The 18,516-nt window shown below is 38.4% G+C and overlaps 1 protein-coding gene across 1 annotated transcript in view; it reads right to left on the bottom strand.

Moving 5' to 3' along the window:
• Nucleotides 1-18,516, bottom strand: part of TGFBR1 (transforming growth factor beta receptor 1) — a 56,675-nt gene that overhangs the window by 15,582 nt on the left and 22,577 nt on the right. Inside the window, exons 2-3 of the mRNA XM_049770254.1 lie at nucleotides 3,585-3,830; nucleotides 209-451 (exon numbers count right to left, since the gene is read on the bottom strand). Of these exons, the coding sequence (XP_049626211.1) occupies nucleotides 209-451; nucleotides 3,585-3,830 (489 nt within the window). The remainder of the gene's footprint in view (nucleotides 1-208; nucleotides 452-3,584; nucleotides 3,831-18,516) is intronic.

The raw sequence follows: 18,516 nt of genomic DNA, 5'->3' as shown, positions 1-18,516 counted from the left end.
GGATTCGAGCCCACGTTCATCCTGGGTCAGCTGCAAGGCAAACGCCTGGGCATGCAAGGCAAACACTTTACCACTGTGCTAACATTCAGGCCCCATATTATGACAAGTTTTAACAGACTAATTCACATGGCTTAGCCAACTGATAAAATAGTACAGTTAATCTTTTAAAGAATTAATAAGAAAAAGAAAAAACAATCAATCCTATTACCTGACCCAGAACCTGATGTTGTCATATCATAGATCAAGTCTTTCAACGTAGTGCCCTCTGAGATGAAAGGACGGTCTAAGGAGGGATCCTCTTCATTTGGCACCCGGTGGTGGATGACAGTACGATTATGGCAGATGTAGACCAGCAACATGAGTGAGATGCAGACAAAGCAGACTGGCCCGGCAATGACAGCTGCCAGCTCCACGGGACCAAGGCCAGGTGATGGCTTTCCTAGAAAAGGGCCTCAAATGAAACAACAACAAATATGCTGTAGGTGGCATCCAGAATGTCCTAATCCTCCATATCTCTTACAATGGCTTTATAACCGATGGCTACTACCACCATTGGTCATAGAGCCTCATTACTGCGGCACAAAGGGCTCAAACCCAGAACAAGTGAACCATTTGGTCTTTTCCCATTGCCCCTCCTTTTATGAGTAATAATAACTGAATCAACATTCACTCATTCTTCCTATAGACTTTGTCATTATCTAAATACCAAGGTGGGTTACATACCACCAACATTTAAGGATTACCCATTTACCACTCTCAGGTCTCTGAGAAAACTAATGATCTGGAAAAACTGCTATTAGTATATTTGTACAGTCTCCCCCTCATACCCGACCCTGCTTAATTTACAAGTATCTTTGACTCATTTTATTGCACGACAGAAAAAGAGGGAAAAAAGTGTAACTGCAAATAAAATAAATGTAAAGTAAAAATTATTGGGCCAGAGAGATCATACAGAGAGGGGTACGGTACTTAAAAGCTGCCAAACAGTTTGTTCCCTGGCACCCCCATCTGGTCGTGAACTCTGTCAGAAATGATCCCTGAGCACAGAGCCAGGAGCAAGCCCTGAAAATAGGCAGTCAAAATAATACCTCCCCCGACCAAAAAAAAAAAAAGAAACCTAACTTAAATTTTATTATTTCCATCTTCTTTATGCAAAATACCAACCTTGTTTTATTAATTATCATCATTTGATTTGGGGACCACACGCTATAATGCTTAAGGCTTAATCCTGGTTTTGTGCTCAGGGGTAACTCTCCTGGCTCTGCACTCAGGAATTACTCCTGGTGGTTCTGGGGAGACCATCTGGGACACTGGAAATCGAACCTGGGTCAGCTGCATACAAGGCAAAACCTAACCACTGTACATTCCACAGCCCGCTTTATTTTTTCAATGGCATTTGCATCCATATGCTTTCTAGTAATATTTTAACCAGTTGGATTTCTTTTTTTTAATGCCTTTATTTAAACATCTTAATGACAAATATAAATGTAGCTGGGTTTCAGTCATATAGAACCAGTTGGATTTCTAATTTAAGAACTTTTTTCTTATAATTTCTTAATAAATATTTTATATATATTTTGTAATTTTATGTATTTTATATAGACACATTAATTACAATGAGCTTAGCATTTATCTTGAGTTTTATGACTACTTCTTTCCTATCACATTTTCCCTATTCTTGAGATCTTTATTTGAATTATTTATGACACAGAACTTTTGGTTTGGTTTTGTTTTTTTGGGGTCACACCCAGCAGCGTTCAGGGGTTACTACTGGCTCTATGCTCAGAAATCGCTCCTGGCAGGCTCGGGAGACCATATGGATGCCGGGATTCGAACCACCACAGGAGCAATTTCTGTGCACCACTGTATATATGAAAGTTAGAGAGATCTTCAACGATCTCATCTTGGTGGGGCTTTCATCGCAACAAAAAGACCTTTTTTAGTTGTTAAAGGTTAGGTATATAAGTAGATTTTTGTGGTTAGGTATATAAATGTATATATGTGTATGTATATATGTAGATTTTGCAGTATGTGTGACTAATCCCTAAGTTGTATACCTGAAACTGTGTATTGCTTGAATCACTTGAATAATTGAATTACTTGAACTACCTGAATAACAAAATATTTTCTGAAAAGAGCAAAACAACCAATATTGCCAAGCATATGAAGAAAAGGGAGCTTTGTGTACTGTTAATAGGAATGTAAACTGGCACAGCCACTGTAGACAAAGAGGATAAAATGCTCCCTAAACAATTGGGGGAACATATTGACCCAATAATTCCATATCTGGGTAATGATCTATAAAAGTGATTTCCACCTCTCCATATTCATAGCAGGCAACACTATTCACACAAAGGCAAAAATATGGAAACAACCTGAGTGTCCACTGATGGATAAATGTAGATTATGGGCTAGATTTAAGGTTTAAAAGACATGACATGGGGCCGGGCAGTGGCGCTAAAGGTAAGGTGCCTGCCTTGCCTGCGCTAGCCTTGGACGGACCGCGGTTCAATCCCCCGGTGTCCCATATGGTCCCCCAAGCCAGGAGCAACTTTTGAGCACATAGCCAGGAGTAACCCCTGAGCGTTACCGGGTGTGGCCCAAAAAAAACAAAAAAAAAAAAAAAGAAAAAAAAAGACATGACATCTAAATGTACAAACTGAATCTAGATTAGATGGTACGCTAGAGAGAAAAAAAATGTCATAAAAGACATCACTAACACCAAATGACTGAAATATGGATGGCAGGTTTGCATAAGTATCTGTAAATTTTTTTTTAGTATCTGTAAATTTTGACAGATCTGATAAGTAATAAAATGAAATGTAAATAATGGGTAAAAGATCAACTCCCCAATCATATACTATATATGTATACTTATTGAATGTGTATATATTTATATATATAAATATATATATTTTATATATATACACACATACATGCATATATGTATATATATGTATATATAAAAACACACATACAAGACCTATAACAAGGTAAAGTTAAAAAATGAGGCACTGAGACAATTTAATTCTGCTGATTAAGTCCTTCCCATTATAAATTGCCTTAAAAGGCTGGAGTGGTGGCGCAAGCGGTAAGGAGTCTGCTTTGCCTCGCACTAGCTTAGGACAGACCATGGTTTGATCCCCCAGCATCCCATATGGTCCCCCAAGCCAGGAGCAATTTCTGAGCTGCATAGCCAGGAGTAATCCCTGAGCGTCACCAGGTGTGACCCACCCCCACCCCAAAAAAGAAAAAAGAAAAATGGCTGGAGCTATACCAGGAAGAAGAAATTTATTCTAAAGGCAATAGCTTTGTCAGAACTTGCTCTTAAAGAAGAAATCATGAGGCAATCATTTTACAAAGGACACAGCTCAGAGAAAGTCTATCTTGAACTAGCTAATTAAATATATACTCAAAAACTGAAATCTGGGCTACGCTTAGAACTCTAACTCCAGACAAGTTATTCCTTGCCTGCAAACTGAACAAGCTGGTATAGACAATTTCTCAAGCACACTCTGGTTCTAAAATCATACAGTGTAACTGCTTTCCTTGCAATACCAAACAATTTTAAAACAACAACTTACTGCCAGTTGGGAGTTCTATTTTATTGCAGTGGTCCTTATTGCAGCAGTATGTTGTAGTGCCAGACCCAGTTTTTGAGGATGGTGCACAAAGAAATGGTCTGTCCCGAGGAATTAGGTCACTTTCAGCTATACACATGCTGTTGTGTATAATTCTGTCTGTTGTCTCTGTGACAGAGACAAAACAAAGTCCATCTGTGACACAAGTGAAATTGTCCTTGGTACAAAGATGACAGAAACACTGCAATGCTGTGAAAACAAAAAAGAAGAACAAATGAGTATTAGGGGGGAAAAATCCTTTAAGATGGTTATAGTAAGTAAACCCCATATTCAATACAACAATATGTTTCTAGGCCGAGGAAACACGCAGTGGTTGAACACATGCTTCACATAGAGAAGGCCTGAATGGGATCCTTGCCACCAAAAACTAAGTGACAATATGTTCCTGATTCACTTATAATTAAGTTTCTTGGCATTGTTCAAAAAAAAACCAAAAAACCAAAAACTCTTTTGTTATTCTAAGAATTTCCAAATTCAGTTATTGAGAAGCACAGAGAGACAAATTTGGACCCATTATCTCTAAAGCTCTTTTGCTTTCAAGTACAGAAAAGCTATTATATGCAATTTCATCAAGGCAAGCATTTACTCCCATCAAAATAAATTAACATTCAAATTTTAGTGGTTATATGTATTCTTTTATTTAGTTTTATGTAATTCCTTTTTTGTTGACATATAGTCCTCCACAGGGGAGCAATATGTAAAAATACTAATAGTTACTACAAACTGGACATATCATTTGGATGAACTTTTAATCATGAATCTAAACAGATTCAAACTGAGCCAGACACTTTTCTTCTTTGAATCCTAAGGCTAGAGTACTTCCTCAATCTGGAAGGCAGGGAATGACTTCAAGCCCACTTGTAGCTATTCCCAATGCTTCAACTTCCGCAAGCATTCCATTAACGATCAACAATAGCCCATTCCACCACATGCACGCACATATGATCGATCTACTGTTGTCTCAAATAGTTCGTGTTTCCCCCAAAACTCACACTACTTACACAAATGATTTCATTTTTCTTTGCCCTGTAAAACAAAGTCAGAGTTTCATTTCTCCATATCCATATCTAGTATAGGCCTTGTATATAGCTGCATTCAAAAAATACTTATTTGGTGATAGAGGACCTGGCTGCATTTAGAAGCCCATGTTGAGTCCATAGTACTCCACACACCGTAGTTGGTAGCATGTACATATACTGCTTGAGACAACTGTCAAGCACAAGAAGCATGCCCAATACAGCCCAAAAACCAAAATTAAAACCATTTATTTATGGTTATTGGTTTTCACAAATTAGGAAAATTTGGTTTTAAAACATTCATTCCACGCCAATCTCATGAAACTGTGAAATACAGATTGCAAAGTACAAATTGCAAAGTCCCTTCAGTTCAAATAAACTTTTTGATTACATATTACAAATGAGGGGGAAGAAGTCGACTACATGAGATGGTCATCTAGTAGACACAAAGGAAATCAGTGAAAGCTGAAAAAAGAATAGCTTATGCAGGCCACGTGCTATGAGCAAAGAGTTAAACTGGCCAGGACAGGGCTGAGTGAACCCCACACTCTCCAAGAAAGACCAATGCCAAGGGTTAGGAGCTGGTAGGGTGAACAATAAGCTTTTGAAAAATTCACTCAGATAGGGATGCTGAAAACCTATGTGACTGAATCCCAATAAAACCCAATACACTGAGAAAAATGGTCCAACTCCTCTACCAAGTTCTCAAAGAAAATAATAGTTGCCAACTCTTCCCAGGTAGTCTGGTCTGGGCTGATACCTCTGTGCCTTCTCAGAATGGATGGGGGCAATTTCTCTTTCTGTGTGAAATCACAGCAGCCCAGAGCTCCACCCTTCACCCTCCACCACAAATGCTCCTCAACATAACATTATCAAGCTGGCAAGCCACCAAATTTGTTTCAGATCTATAGATACGAGATCACACTTCCTTTCACAATTTCACAGTAGTGTCAGCCCAGTAGTATTATGGGAAAGTTACACAAAACTCTATCGAGCTTGAACAGTAACACAGAAGGCTCAACTAGCACCAGCCACAGCCCAATACGTTCTTAGACACTGACTTTAGTAACATCATAGAGAATAGAACGATCATTTCAAATTAACCCTTGTTGATCTAAATTTTGATCATTCTATTTGCCTTTGTGTTGTAACAACCAATGTAAAGCAAATTTATTTATACCTGCAAAAATGCAAGCTCTGGTGATGGACAGGAAATGGGTGATACGGGTGAAGGTGAGGTCACACTGGTGGTGAGATTGGTGTTTGAACATTTAATGGCTGAAATGACTACTGTGAACAATTTGGTAAATAGTGTTAAAATGAAAAATTAAAAAAAAACGAACACACCGTAGATACCAAGGCTCACTGACTGGCAAACCCTTTTGCATGTGAAGTCACTCTTACTCACCACTACTGTGCTTTGGATTACACTGGTACTAGGGGAGGGCATCTAGAAACTTACAACTAGTCTCTCAAACTCTAGCCCCCATGCTACTGAACACAAAAGGGATCTTCCTTCCCCTTCTTCCCTCTCCCCTCCCCCTCCCTCCTTCCCTCCCTTCCTTCCATTTTTTTGGGGGGGGGGTGTTTGTTTTATGGCCACACCCAGCAGCATTCAGGGGTTACTCCTGCCTCTGCACTCAGAAATCACTCCTGGTTGGCTCAGGGGACCATAGGAGATGCCACGGATTGAACCTAGGTTGGTCACATCCTACCTGCTATGCTACCACTCCAGCACTTCAAGTCTCTTTTCCACTAAAGAGTACAACAAAATTCCTGAGTCCTGTCAGTCTAATAGATCAGAGTCTAAAAGTAATCTTGGAGCTCTTGTCTCACTTATTATACTAAAATTCAATTATCTCAGATTATCCTCCAACAACTGCTTCTTGCTACTGTCTTAATTAGCACAGCTGTCTATTTTTAAGACCAGCAAAACTGAAAAGTTTGGGGTTTGGGTTTTTTGTTTTTTGGGTCACATCAGGCAGCTCTCAGGGGTTACTCCTGTCTCTATGTTCAGAAACTGCTCTTGGCAGGCTTGGGGGACGATATGGGATACCAAGATTCGAACCATCGTCCTTCTGCATAAAAAGCCCTTACCTTCATACTATCTCTTCAGCTCCTGTTTGTTGGTTTTTTGTTTTGCTTTTGTCTGGGCCATAACCCAGTTGTATGCAAGGATCACTCCCCTGGTGCTCCTCACGGGACCATTTATGGACTCAAACCCCAACCCGCCATGTGCAGTGCAAGTGCCATAACCCCTGTATTATCTCTCTGACCCAAAGAAGTTTTGTTTAATCACTAAACATTTTTATTTTTTCTTCACACACTCACACACACACACACATATATATATACATATATATATACATATATATAGGCTATTTGAGTTAACTTCTCCCAGCATGAAGACATCTTAATAAAAGTATAAGCATCACAATTACAGCCTGATTGAAAGACTCCTAAAAGAAACCGTCGTAATTCATGGTGACATTTGACAGTGATTATAGGTCCTTGGATATAATTTCCTATAAAGGGATTCTGGGCCAGAAACCCTCTGACTGGTTTCAGAAGCACACAAATCCCATTTAACTGTAGGCCAAATGCATGAGAATCTGCATTTTCAAAGGGAAGGCTAGATTTCAAAGTTTTCAACAGAAGTACATAAGGTTCTATCACCTACAAAAAGATTAAAATCACTATCATGGTTTTGGAAAGACAGTATAGACTCTATTTGCCTTGCACATATACAGCTAACTCTGGCAACACATATGGCTTGCTGGGTATACTACCAGGAGTGATCTCGGAGAGCCAGGAGTAAGCCCTGAACACAGCAAGCATGCCCCCAGAAACAAAAATAATAGTAATAAAAAAAACCACCTACCTTAGTCTACCCCTAGACCTACTCTAGTCAATCCCCTACAAGATCATAGGACTCCCCAGGAGTGATCCCTGAACAGAGCCAGAATAAGTCCTGGTATCATCAAAACAACAACAAAAATAATAAAATGAAAGCTATTTCTTTTCAATATTTTTACATATTCCCCTTTACATTCCTTTAGAATATCACAATCACATTTGTTTTTTCCGGCCACACCCTGTTACACTCAGGGCTTACTCCTGGCTATGTGCTCAGAAATCGCTCCTGGCTTGGGGGACCATATGAGACGCTGGGGGATCGGGGGATCAAACCGCAGTCCATCGTTCTAGGCTAGTGCCGGCCCACAATCATTTAATACCATATTTTTCTTACCATAAGACACACCCCACAAAAGATGGGGTTTAAGTCTGTGCATCTTATGGAGCAAAAGTTGCCTAGAGCTGAAGCCTCAGTGCAGGGGGGTCGAGCATATATATACTAACCACTTGACATCTGCAGTGTTATGCCTCCTTTATTGCGCAGACATCCCACATAGTATGAACAATCAGGTTAACACACTTTTACAAACCTCACATATAGAGCTTTTGTTGAAGACTATTTGATCGCAGCTGCAACTTTTTTTGTATTAACAAAAAAGTATGTAAAAATATATTTTTTTAATTTTTTGATGAAAAAAATAAATTAAGTAAATGTGTTTAACCAGCTGTGGACTGAAGTATTGTAAATACACTTTGGCCTCGCAGGCTGGTTGTTCCCAGCCGTTGTCTTCTGATGGTGCCTCGCGTTGCACCATTTGTTTTAGATTTTTTTGTTTCTTGTTTTCCTCTCTAAAAATTATGTGCATCTTATGGTCAGGTGCATCTTATAAAGTGAAACATACAGTAGTTTGCAATAAAAGTCTTCCTTGTTACATTAAGAGCCAAGTCTGTTTTATTTTCCCCATTTCTGAACCATGAACTCATAGGTTTGACAAAATGATGAAAAATATTTGCTAAAGCAATGTTTCCCAAAACAGGAAATGACAAATATATCAAGAGAAAGGAAGTCTAAAAATTGTGTACAAAAATGTTTTAAATATACTTATAAAATAATCGCAAATAAATGGCAAACATCCTATATCACGAGTAACCCCTTGCTAAAGAAGTCTGTCAACAAACTTTCAATACTGTTTTTCTTTTTTTTTTTATTTTCATGAAAGATTATTTAATTGCCAATAAATATATTTTAAAACATATAATTATGTATTTTGTAAATGTATATACAAATATATACATAATAATAATCTAAAATATGTAAAATAATTTAACAAATTAACTCAATATATTAATTTATTTTTTTTTTTTTTTTGGTTTTTGGGCCACACCCAGCGATGCTCAGAAGTTACTCCTAGCAGGCACGGGAGACCATATGGGACACTGGGATTCGAACCAACCACCTTTGGTCCTGGATCGGCTGCTTGCAAGGCAAACGCCGCTGTGCTAGCTCTCCGGGCCCTACAGTTAATTTTGTTATTTATTTTTGTATATGATATACCAGTGTTTCAGGATTGGATTTTTTTTAATAAAGTTTATCATTGCGTTTCAGTATTACAATGTACACCACACTTCACCAGAGCACATTCTCACCATCAGTGTCCCCAGTTTCCTTCTGTCTCCCTACCTCTCTCCTTTTTTTCCCTTTTAGACACAGTGATTTTCACTATTGTTTTTTTTTTTCTTTTTAATTATGAGAACAAAGATGCAAAGAAAGAGGACAAGGTAAAGTTACAGCAGAAGGACAATCACCCATAAACAGAATTCTCAGAAGTCCCCTTGCTGATATCTTAACTTTGAACTTTCAGCCAAAGAACATTAAGATAAATAAAACATAACCATGTACAATTACTTTGTCCCTCAAGTCCCCAAATTGTAATACATTATAATATTTCTTAGCAGCACACAAAGCAATCTAAAGCCATAAAACTTATGTAACTCCTTAAACATTAAAGACATAGTAATTTTTTTACATTCCAAAGCACATGCATATTAAGTTAACCTCAAAAGTTTAAGTGGGTTTTTTTTTTAAGGATTTGAGTCAAAGGAGCACAGTAAAAATGGTGTTAAGAGTGGCAATTATTGTTTGGATAGGCCCACCAAAATATGGGGGATATGGAAAGGAAAAACTGCCTAAATACAAGGAGACCCTACCCCTGAAGTTTCCTAGCTTAAGACCAACTCTAGGCTCCAGGGAAGCTAGTTTGTCCAATCCAAGACATTGTCTGTAGTGCCAACACACTTTTATTTTTCACACAGTCTCTGTTGTTGGTATCATGTTTCTGTATTAAAGATCCTGGAATCTGCATATCCTACATTAAAGTCAGGATGTGGAGCGTCCTCTAGTTTCACCTCACAATTAAAGGGCAATGCAGAGAGCCCTGTCCTGTAAGCAGGTCGTTGTTGTTAAGTCTTCTCAGTGTTAAGGGAAGTCTCTTTTGAGCAGGTCAATGTCAGAGTAGTGGTAGGGTCTTCCCTGGTAGAGGATTGCTTCCAGGTGATGTTATATAGACAAACTTGGATGTTTCGTGGATGGCTTCCTTGGTTCAAGGGTGATTGGAGAATGCCCATTCTTCTGAGGCCTATGCCACGTCATTATGTCAATGTTCAGGGTGTAAGGTCCCATTGCAGTACAAGATTTGTGTGTTAAGATCTTATTTGTATGTATAGTATCTTTCCATTTTAATGTGCCTATGCAAACAAGGAACAATGTCACGTGGCGTTATCGGTGCATATGGGGGCCATAAGAACAAGTCCAACAATCCCCATTACATGGTTCAATCATAAGAATTAAACTGAGGGACTCTTTCACCAAAATTCCTTATTGAACAGCTCACAGAAAGAAAAGATAAAAAGTGGTAAGAATCATCACTGTATAAGAGAATATTTAGTAAGACTTATAGCTGTCAGAGAAAAAACACAAAATATTCAAAAGACATACGTGTCCATTTTATATCTTTTGAAATACTTGGGGGTTGTTAGATCCAATGTATGGCTTTGGTCTGTGATTAGTGTTGCATTAAGCCCTTAAGATGGGCTTGGATGGTGGAGATGGAGGCCTTTGTCCTTAGGCCCCAGCCAAGTGGCTCCATCCCCCATTAACCAGCAGGTCATCATCTTCGGCGGGAATCAGACTCATTCAGACAGGTTTCAGGAAGTATCAGCTTTATTCATACCCTATCCACCACATGTGTGGTCAATCTTAACCATTCACGCATGCTATATCCTTAGCTTGCCCTGTGTCTTAACTTCTTTCAGCCATGTCTCCTCCAACCTCCATGCTGGCAAAGACCCTAATCCCTTGGGTCAAAGGCCTTATCTAACCTTCCCAAGACCCCTCCCAGGAATGGGCAGGGTCTTGCAGGTAAAGTTACACGTAATATCCGCCCAAGACACCTCCCAGAAATGGGCGGGTCTTACAGGTAGTTACACCTAAATCCAGGGTGCAGTCACATCTCCCCCTTCTCTGAAATATAAATGAAGTTTTTGTAATCCTTTCTCTGCCTTTAGCCAAAGGTGGGTAATATCTCAAAAGCAAAAATATAATAAAGTGAAAATTAATTAATACCAGCCCTTTCAAAAACGTAACATTTCTGCAAAATATACCATACACCTGTAACTTAGAATTCTCAATGCTTTTTTACCAAGCACTATCCCGGAACTTTCATGTTCCTATACTATTAATACTATAATTAGGATTGTGCAGTACTGAAGTTAAAAATAGTAATGTGGGTTACTGATGGTTGGGGGGGTGAGAGAGTTAAGGAGTAAAAATGAGCTTTGTAGGGGTGTGCGAAAGGGCAGAATAAAAAAATGGACATTCTGCATACGCAAAACATACCTTAAGGATAGGGAATACTCTTAATATATACTGTATGCACAGGGGCACTAGCCCCCGCGTGGTTTTGACCGTGTACACTGGTCAGAAATTGCCAGTGCCAACCTTAATGCAACCGAGCAAATCTCAGCACACCCCAAGTTAGGGCCCACCATTTCTGGCTGCCTGGGCTGGCACCCAGGGAAGGCCTGGAGGTCGCGGGCAGAAGAGGGGACGGCTGGGGGCCTATCAAGGGAAGGGCAGGGAAAGCTTGGGACCCCATCCAGGAGTGACCACCCAACACCCACCTTGTCTGGCCACCTGGGCTGGCACCCAGGGAAGGCCTGGAGGCCGGAGGCAAAAGAGGGGATGGCTAGGGGCCTATCAAGGCTCCTAGCACACCCAAGTTAGGGAGAAGGCCTTCGACATGGGGTCTCCCCAAATACCATGCTGGCTAGAGCTAGCTAGCTTCCAGATCAAGAAAGGATTCGGTAGAGCTGGAAGCCAGGATCTGCCCCTCAATACTGTTTTTTCAATGGTGAAGATAGATCTATATATATATGAAATGCCCTTATACCACACAGTACAATATCTTCAGAATAAATGAAGTGGGGCAAAACATGGGCAACTTGCATTAGAGCATATAGCAGTAAGGCAGGCTATATTATAAAAAAATAGGATAAGAACCAATATTATATATATGTATATATACATATATGTATATTTACGAGATTGTAGGGGTCCATAACAATTTGCAAACGTTGAATGGCAATAAATGCAGTAGTTTGAAATGACACTTTCCCATTCTCACTTCCAGTAATAGCTGGTTTAGAGAACAATTTTATAAAGAGTTCAATAATGCTATAATGTCACCTCATTTTCGGTCAACATGACAACTGACATCTCATTACAACTTCCATTTGAGAAATGCATGTTGGCAAATATTTTGGCTGGGTTTTAGGCCTGATTAATATGGGACAAGAGTAAAAAAGAAAACCTGAGGTCATTAATACCTTTTATATTAACACTACTCATGAGAATCAGTACTTGGCAGTTTTTATCATTGCTGAAGGAAAAATACATAAAGATTTAAAATGGAATCAGACCTAAGGCTATTCTCGTCTATTGTGAAATCTAAGCATCTGCCACAATGAATAACTCTATTAATTTGAATTTTGTTGATTTTATTGTTGACTTCAAATTTAACTTGCAAATTTGTTTATAGTTACAAATAAGCCAAAAATATGAGTTTTATATCTAACTTTATGACAACTTAATATACATAAAACAAAATTTTAAAGTCTTTGTAAGGCAAAAATTTTTAATTTCCATGGATCTAGAAACTTTAATTTCATTTCTCTTAATCAAAAATAAATTTTATTAATAGTTCTGATCCCTAGCAACTTCCCTTTGATTAAATCAGGCTGATTTATTTTTTATTAAAATGCATACACACTGGAATCGGAGAAATGGTGCAGTAGGTAGGACATTTGCCTTGCATGTGGCTGACCCAGGATGGAACACAGTTCGATCCCTCAGCATCCCATATGGTCCTCCAAGCCAGGAGTGATTTCTGAGCGCATAGCCAGGAGTAACCCTTAAGCGTCACCGGGTGTGCCCCCCCCAAAATAAAATAAAATAAAATACATACACAAAGTAAGATTTCAATCTGAAAACTTATACAATGTGTTCTTTCCATTCAAATCTGGGGTTTTACTGCCTCCTCTGCAGCCATCATTGAATACTGTCCACCAAACACCCAGACCCTTCTTCCACTTAAGCCTACAATTTTTCACCATGCATTTCCATAAACTAAGAATCTAGAGTATAATAGTGAGACAAAATAGTTATCTAAACTTAAGTAGTGCACTAGGGTGACAAAACAAAGATACTTACAAAGATCCCTAAGATTCAGAGTCCTGAGGAGTATACAAAATAAGAGGAGATATCAAGGAAAGCATCACAGAATATTCAGGTCTGAACGCGGAGAATGTAAGTACTTCATTGAAGGGGGAGCGAGTGTTATTAGTGACAGGGCTGGTTTTCTTCCTTCAAGGCAGAATTTCATCCAGGTGGCTAGTATCCCAAGTGTTAAAAAAATTCCAAATGTAAATATCTACTCAAGATGTTAATGATGGTTTTACTTCATCAGCAAATTAATAGCATACTTTTCTGCCCTACTTCAACAACTGTATGAAATCAGCAAGTGATTAATATGTATCAAAAAGATTAGGGGCCCGGAGATATAGCATAGATATAGCTGAGCATGTGGCTGACCCAGGACAGACCTGGATTCAATCCCTGGCATCCATTATGTTCCCCCAAGCCAGGAGTGATTTCTCTCTCTCTCTTTTTTTTTTTGTAATTTTTTTTTCTTTAAACATCTTGATTACAAACATGATTGTGATTTGGTTTCAGACATGTAAAGAACACCCTCCTTCACTCCAGGAGTGATTTCTAAGCGTATAGCCAGGAGTAACCCCTGAGCGTCACGGGGTGTGGCCCCCCCCAGAAAACAAAAACAAAAACGGATTAACATAAATTATGTGAGCACACACAATTATCATATATATGGCAATGTCCAAATGTTTTCTACTTGCAGATCAGTAAAGAATCATCACTCCCCAGAATTAGTGCTAAGTCTTAAAATTTCACTGTAAAAGACTAGTTTGAATAAAATCTTACACTACTTACTTAATTCACTCTTATCTTTTTACTAATGAAATAAAAATTATTTATAAAAAAGCCTACCCGATTATAGGTGAATATAAATTCTCACTATATTTCCTCATGTGTCTATTTTCTATCCTAGTCTCTATTCTCCATTAAGTCAAGCAAATCAAACCTTTTAAGATTTTCCTAATAGTTCAATATTAATACTTGTCAATGGTTCAAAAATTCCCTGCTGATTCAATAGTTAGATTCCTAGAGTCTGATTTTTCCTTCTGACAGCAAACATAAAGAACCAAACTCCTTATTTAGCACCTTTACATTACATTGGCCATTTATGTCCACGTCTCAATCAATCTCCACTAATGCTTCCTTGATTCTAAAATGCACAATTCTCCTAATTTCACAATCAAGGTCAAAAGAAAATATCAGTCACTAGACAGGAATGTAAGACAAGCTATAGTAGTTTCAACCTAAACTTGACAGTGTATGTATGATTAAATAAATGTACTCTTCATTTAATTACTAGTTTAATTATTTGCACATGAAGCTCTCCTGCAACTTAAAGTCTGATCCCTACTTACAATGGCCTTACAAAGAAAGACATCATGATGATATAGCACTGTAATGAAAACAAACTGTCAGGTTCATGGCAGGAAGTATTGGTAGAAATTTCAAATGATTACAAAAATAAATCACAGAAATTTCAATGTTTGAAGATTTTGGCGTGACATGAAAGACTGTCAGAAACCAAACATCAAGCTGTCAAAGGAAATGACACCAGAAAAGAAAGAGACAGCAGGGCCCTTGGGGTTATTATCATTCATAGATCTAGGATCAGAATAATGAATTCCAAGTTGGAATGTTGGTCTCAGCCCCAACTCTAAAGGACATTTTCATGGTTTCATTGTATTAGGAGGGTACACATTGAACTCTTACAAGGCTAACTCCATAGTTACCAAGAACTGATTCACAAGCCCAGGTAAACTGGGTGGGGAAATGGAGAGGCCTCTGAATAGTGAATACATGAAACAGACATTTCTATTGCTGGTTAATAAATATCAATGCCAGAACCATTGTCTTTTCAAGAATAACAGTGTCTGCATATCTTATCTCTTTTTTATGTACACCTTTCATATTTTCCTTTTAGTCAACCCTTGTTATTTGGTCTCACTATCCTTCTATCATCATCTAACGTCCCCTCATCAAAAACCACTAAAATGTCTTGTTCGAAGTCAATAATGAAACCCTTTTGGTTGGAGTCAGTGTTCTTTTCTACACTTGGTGCATTAGACACTAACATACCTTTCCTTATTCGTTTACATGCCACTACACTTTCATAACTTAATTCCACACAAAGCCCTTTGCTCTATCTCAGATCTTTATCTCTAAGCTCACTGACATTGTACTTGGGTCCAAACTATGACTTTTAAAAAGAGTCAACTTTTTTTAAAAAACAGATTTACTCTTATTCTTCTACAATAGCATCTATGGTTTAAAAAAAAAAAAAGTTTCCTAGGCACCCTCTTGCTGAGATGACTCAGTGGTCAATGATCAGACTGAATTCAATCTTTTCACCACCAACTTCACTGGGAAGGACGCTTTCTCCCTTACCCTGACTCACTTTAGCATAAATATGCTTTTATTACACAGTGAAGAAAGTTCAAATGACATGAATATGCATCCACTGTCTTTAGGCAATGGGCCTAAAACACATAATGCTCTTTATTCTATAGGTGATCACAACACCTAAAAGCATATCACATCACAGTTGGCAAAGGCAAAAGCAAAAGACAATTATGACCAATTCCTTCAGCATTTTACCACTTCTTGGGCCCTTCTGACTTTCTGAGTGGCCTGCCTTCCTCTCTTCCTAAGCTCCCACAGCTGAACTTCCCTCCCTCTCAAAGCTTGTCCTCCCTTCTCTTCTTTTCCCTTCCAGGAAAAGCACACTATATATAAAGCAAAGTACTCTACCTCTCTATCAACAAAACTAAACAACCCACCACCTCCATTCCCTCCAGCCTACAGTATTGTTCCTCTGAGCTCAAAGGTTCTTCTCAACTTCATTCCCTTGAGATTACCTTATAGCAGAATAAATTCAAAACCAGCTTGTCAAAAAGCTCAGTAATATACATGTGAAGTAAATCTAACCAGGTAACATTATCACTCCCCAAACTGATTCATCTAGACAAATTCTATTCTGCCACCTTATAAACATTTTTTAAAAGTAAAAACAAATTTTATTTAGAAGTACCTAGAAAAAGGAAGAAAAGAGAGTAAAAAGTAACATGCTCAAGAGAGCACAGTATTCTCCAATGGTGGACAATATATAAAACTGATAAACAACCTGATATACAACCCAGCATAAGAGTCTATTATAAATAAAGTCTACACCTCAAGAGGGAAGATCTGGGTACTATGTGCTTAGGGCATCATGTACCCAGGCAACAAATGTGTGCCTAACATAATTTTTCTTCTTCTTTTTTTAATTTATATTATTTACTGAATCGTTGATTGATTAACCCAGTAGCACTCGGGTTAATCCTGGCTCTGCACTCAGAACTTGCCCCTGGCAGTCTGGGGGACCATATGGGATGCTGGGAATTGAACCGGGTCCCTCCCTGGAGGGCTGCATCAAGGCAAATGGCCTACCACTGTGCTATCTCTCCATATTTTTAAAAGCACAGGGACTGAGCACAAAGGCTCAGGGTTACTAGTGCAGAACCTGGAGGGAAACCATTCAAACAAAGCAAGGAGAGGCGCCAAGCACCATGGGGTGTGGTCCAAAAAAAAAATCAAAAACAACTCTAAAAGCATCGCTTACAATTCAACATACATTGGATGTGAGAAGACTGGGGATACATCTAAGTTCCCAGTCACTTGTTTTCCATAATATCTCCATTTCCTATTCTCCTGAGTGCATAAAATTAGCTGGTCTAATGCTAACTGATATCAGAGAAAAACTGCCCAAGAATAGGCTATTTAAATGGCGAGATGTGATTTAATAGGAATATGAATACAAAGACTTCATTTATGTTCAATATACAATAAACTGCACAAGAAGATAAAGAGATGCTTAGCATATTTGGAGAATCTGTGTAGTACCAGATTTAAAAAGAGTCAACAGCATTTACTGTTAACTGTAGCCATGGTGACAGAGGAAAGAGAGAGGGAGAATTCAGCACCAAATCCCACAAATGTCCAATATAATAACTAATCAGCAAGTGTTACTTGAAGATCAATCTGTCATGTAAATATGTTAGAGAATCAAATAATTAATTCAAAGATGCTTGTACTGAAATGTACCCTAATCATGGAGACAGTCACTTCATTTTACAAATGTAGCAAGTAAGCCCATTCATTTATCTTACTCCAATTCAAAATTCAGACTGTGAAGTCAGGATGTGGTACATTTTGTTTCTTTAAAAAAAAAAAAATCATTTCCTAACCACAGCTTCTTCCTATAATGGAACTGATTACCTCAAAAGGCTGACTTCTCTGTCATTGAAGACAATTTGAGCAGAGACTTAATGGCCAAGTCTAAGAGCACTGAGCAGGAGGAAGCTCTTGCACTGAACAAAAGATTAGTTTTCGTTTGATACCTCTTTTCAATAGAAAGATTCTTTTACTTTGTCAAGTTACAGCAAACATTAAGCACCCACATTTTCATTTCATGTAAATTCAATGTAACACCCTCAAGGGAAAATCACAGAAGTACATTTTACTTTAAATTGTCTATTCCCATTATACTGTGAACTTCCTCGGGTCAGATACTAAATTAATGCTCTAAGCATCTCTGCTGTTCTTAGATCCTGGGACACAGTAGCAGTCCAGAACTTTAGTCAATGAATGTTTCTTTAGCTCAAGAGTGAATTGTCATTACAACAGTCAAGCAAACGATCTATGGTCTCATTTTCACTACCTCCACTTTTAAAACTATTTCCCCATTTTTAGGCGTATCCTTTTTTTGTCTTTTATTGGGGGGTGTGGAGGGGCTCATTTCTGGTGGGCTGCAGGTCTATATTTGACACTAGGGATTGAACCCAGGTAAACTGCATGGAAGGTAAGCACTGCACCAGGCCCACTGTACAATCTCTACAGCCCCTGTGGCTCTCCTTTTAACTAAGCAGGATTCCTGAGGAGGGCATCTCTATCAGGTCCACTGGATTTAAAAACACACACACACCATAGTCCAGAATGACCTCCCTCTTCCATAGAGAAAGCAATTCCACAGCCTCAAAATTACAAATGAACATACCTGGTAACTGTAAGGGAATTTAATCTATACTTTTACATGAGTATAAATAGCATATCAATCAACAAAATTGGTAAATTGATACCAATATAATAAAGAGGAAGGCTATATAGTCATTGTTAAATGATATCTTCTATGTGTTTATGTAGACGGATGATTAACATCTACTGAATAAAAATCTACACAGTGCAGAACAGTGTATTT

The sequence above is a fragment of the Suncus etruscus genome, chromosome 1, assembly GCF_024139225.1.
Source record: "Suncus etruscus isolate mSunEtr1 chromosome 1, mSunEtr1.pri.cur, whole genome shotgun sequence".
In the NCBI taxonomy this organism is placed as follows: domain Eukaryota; kingdom Metazoa; phylum Chordata; class Mammalia; order Eulipotyphla; family Soricidae; genus Suncus; species Suncus etruscus.
The sequence above is the reverse complement of the archived record's forward strand: the minus strand, read 5'-3'. Positions and strand labels throughout refer to the sequence as shown.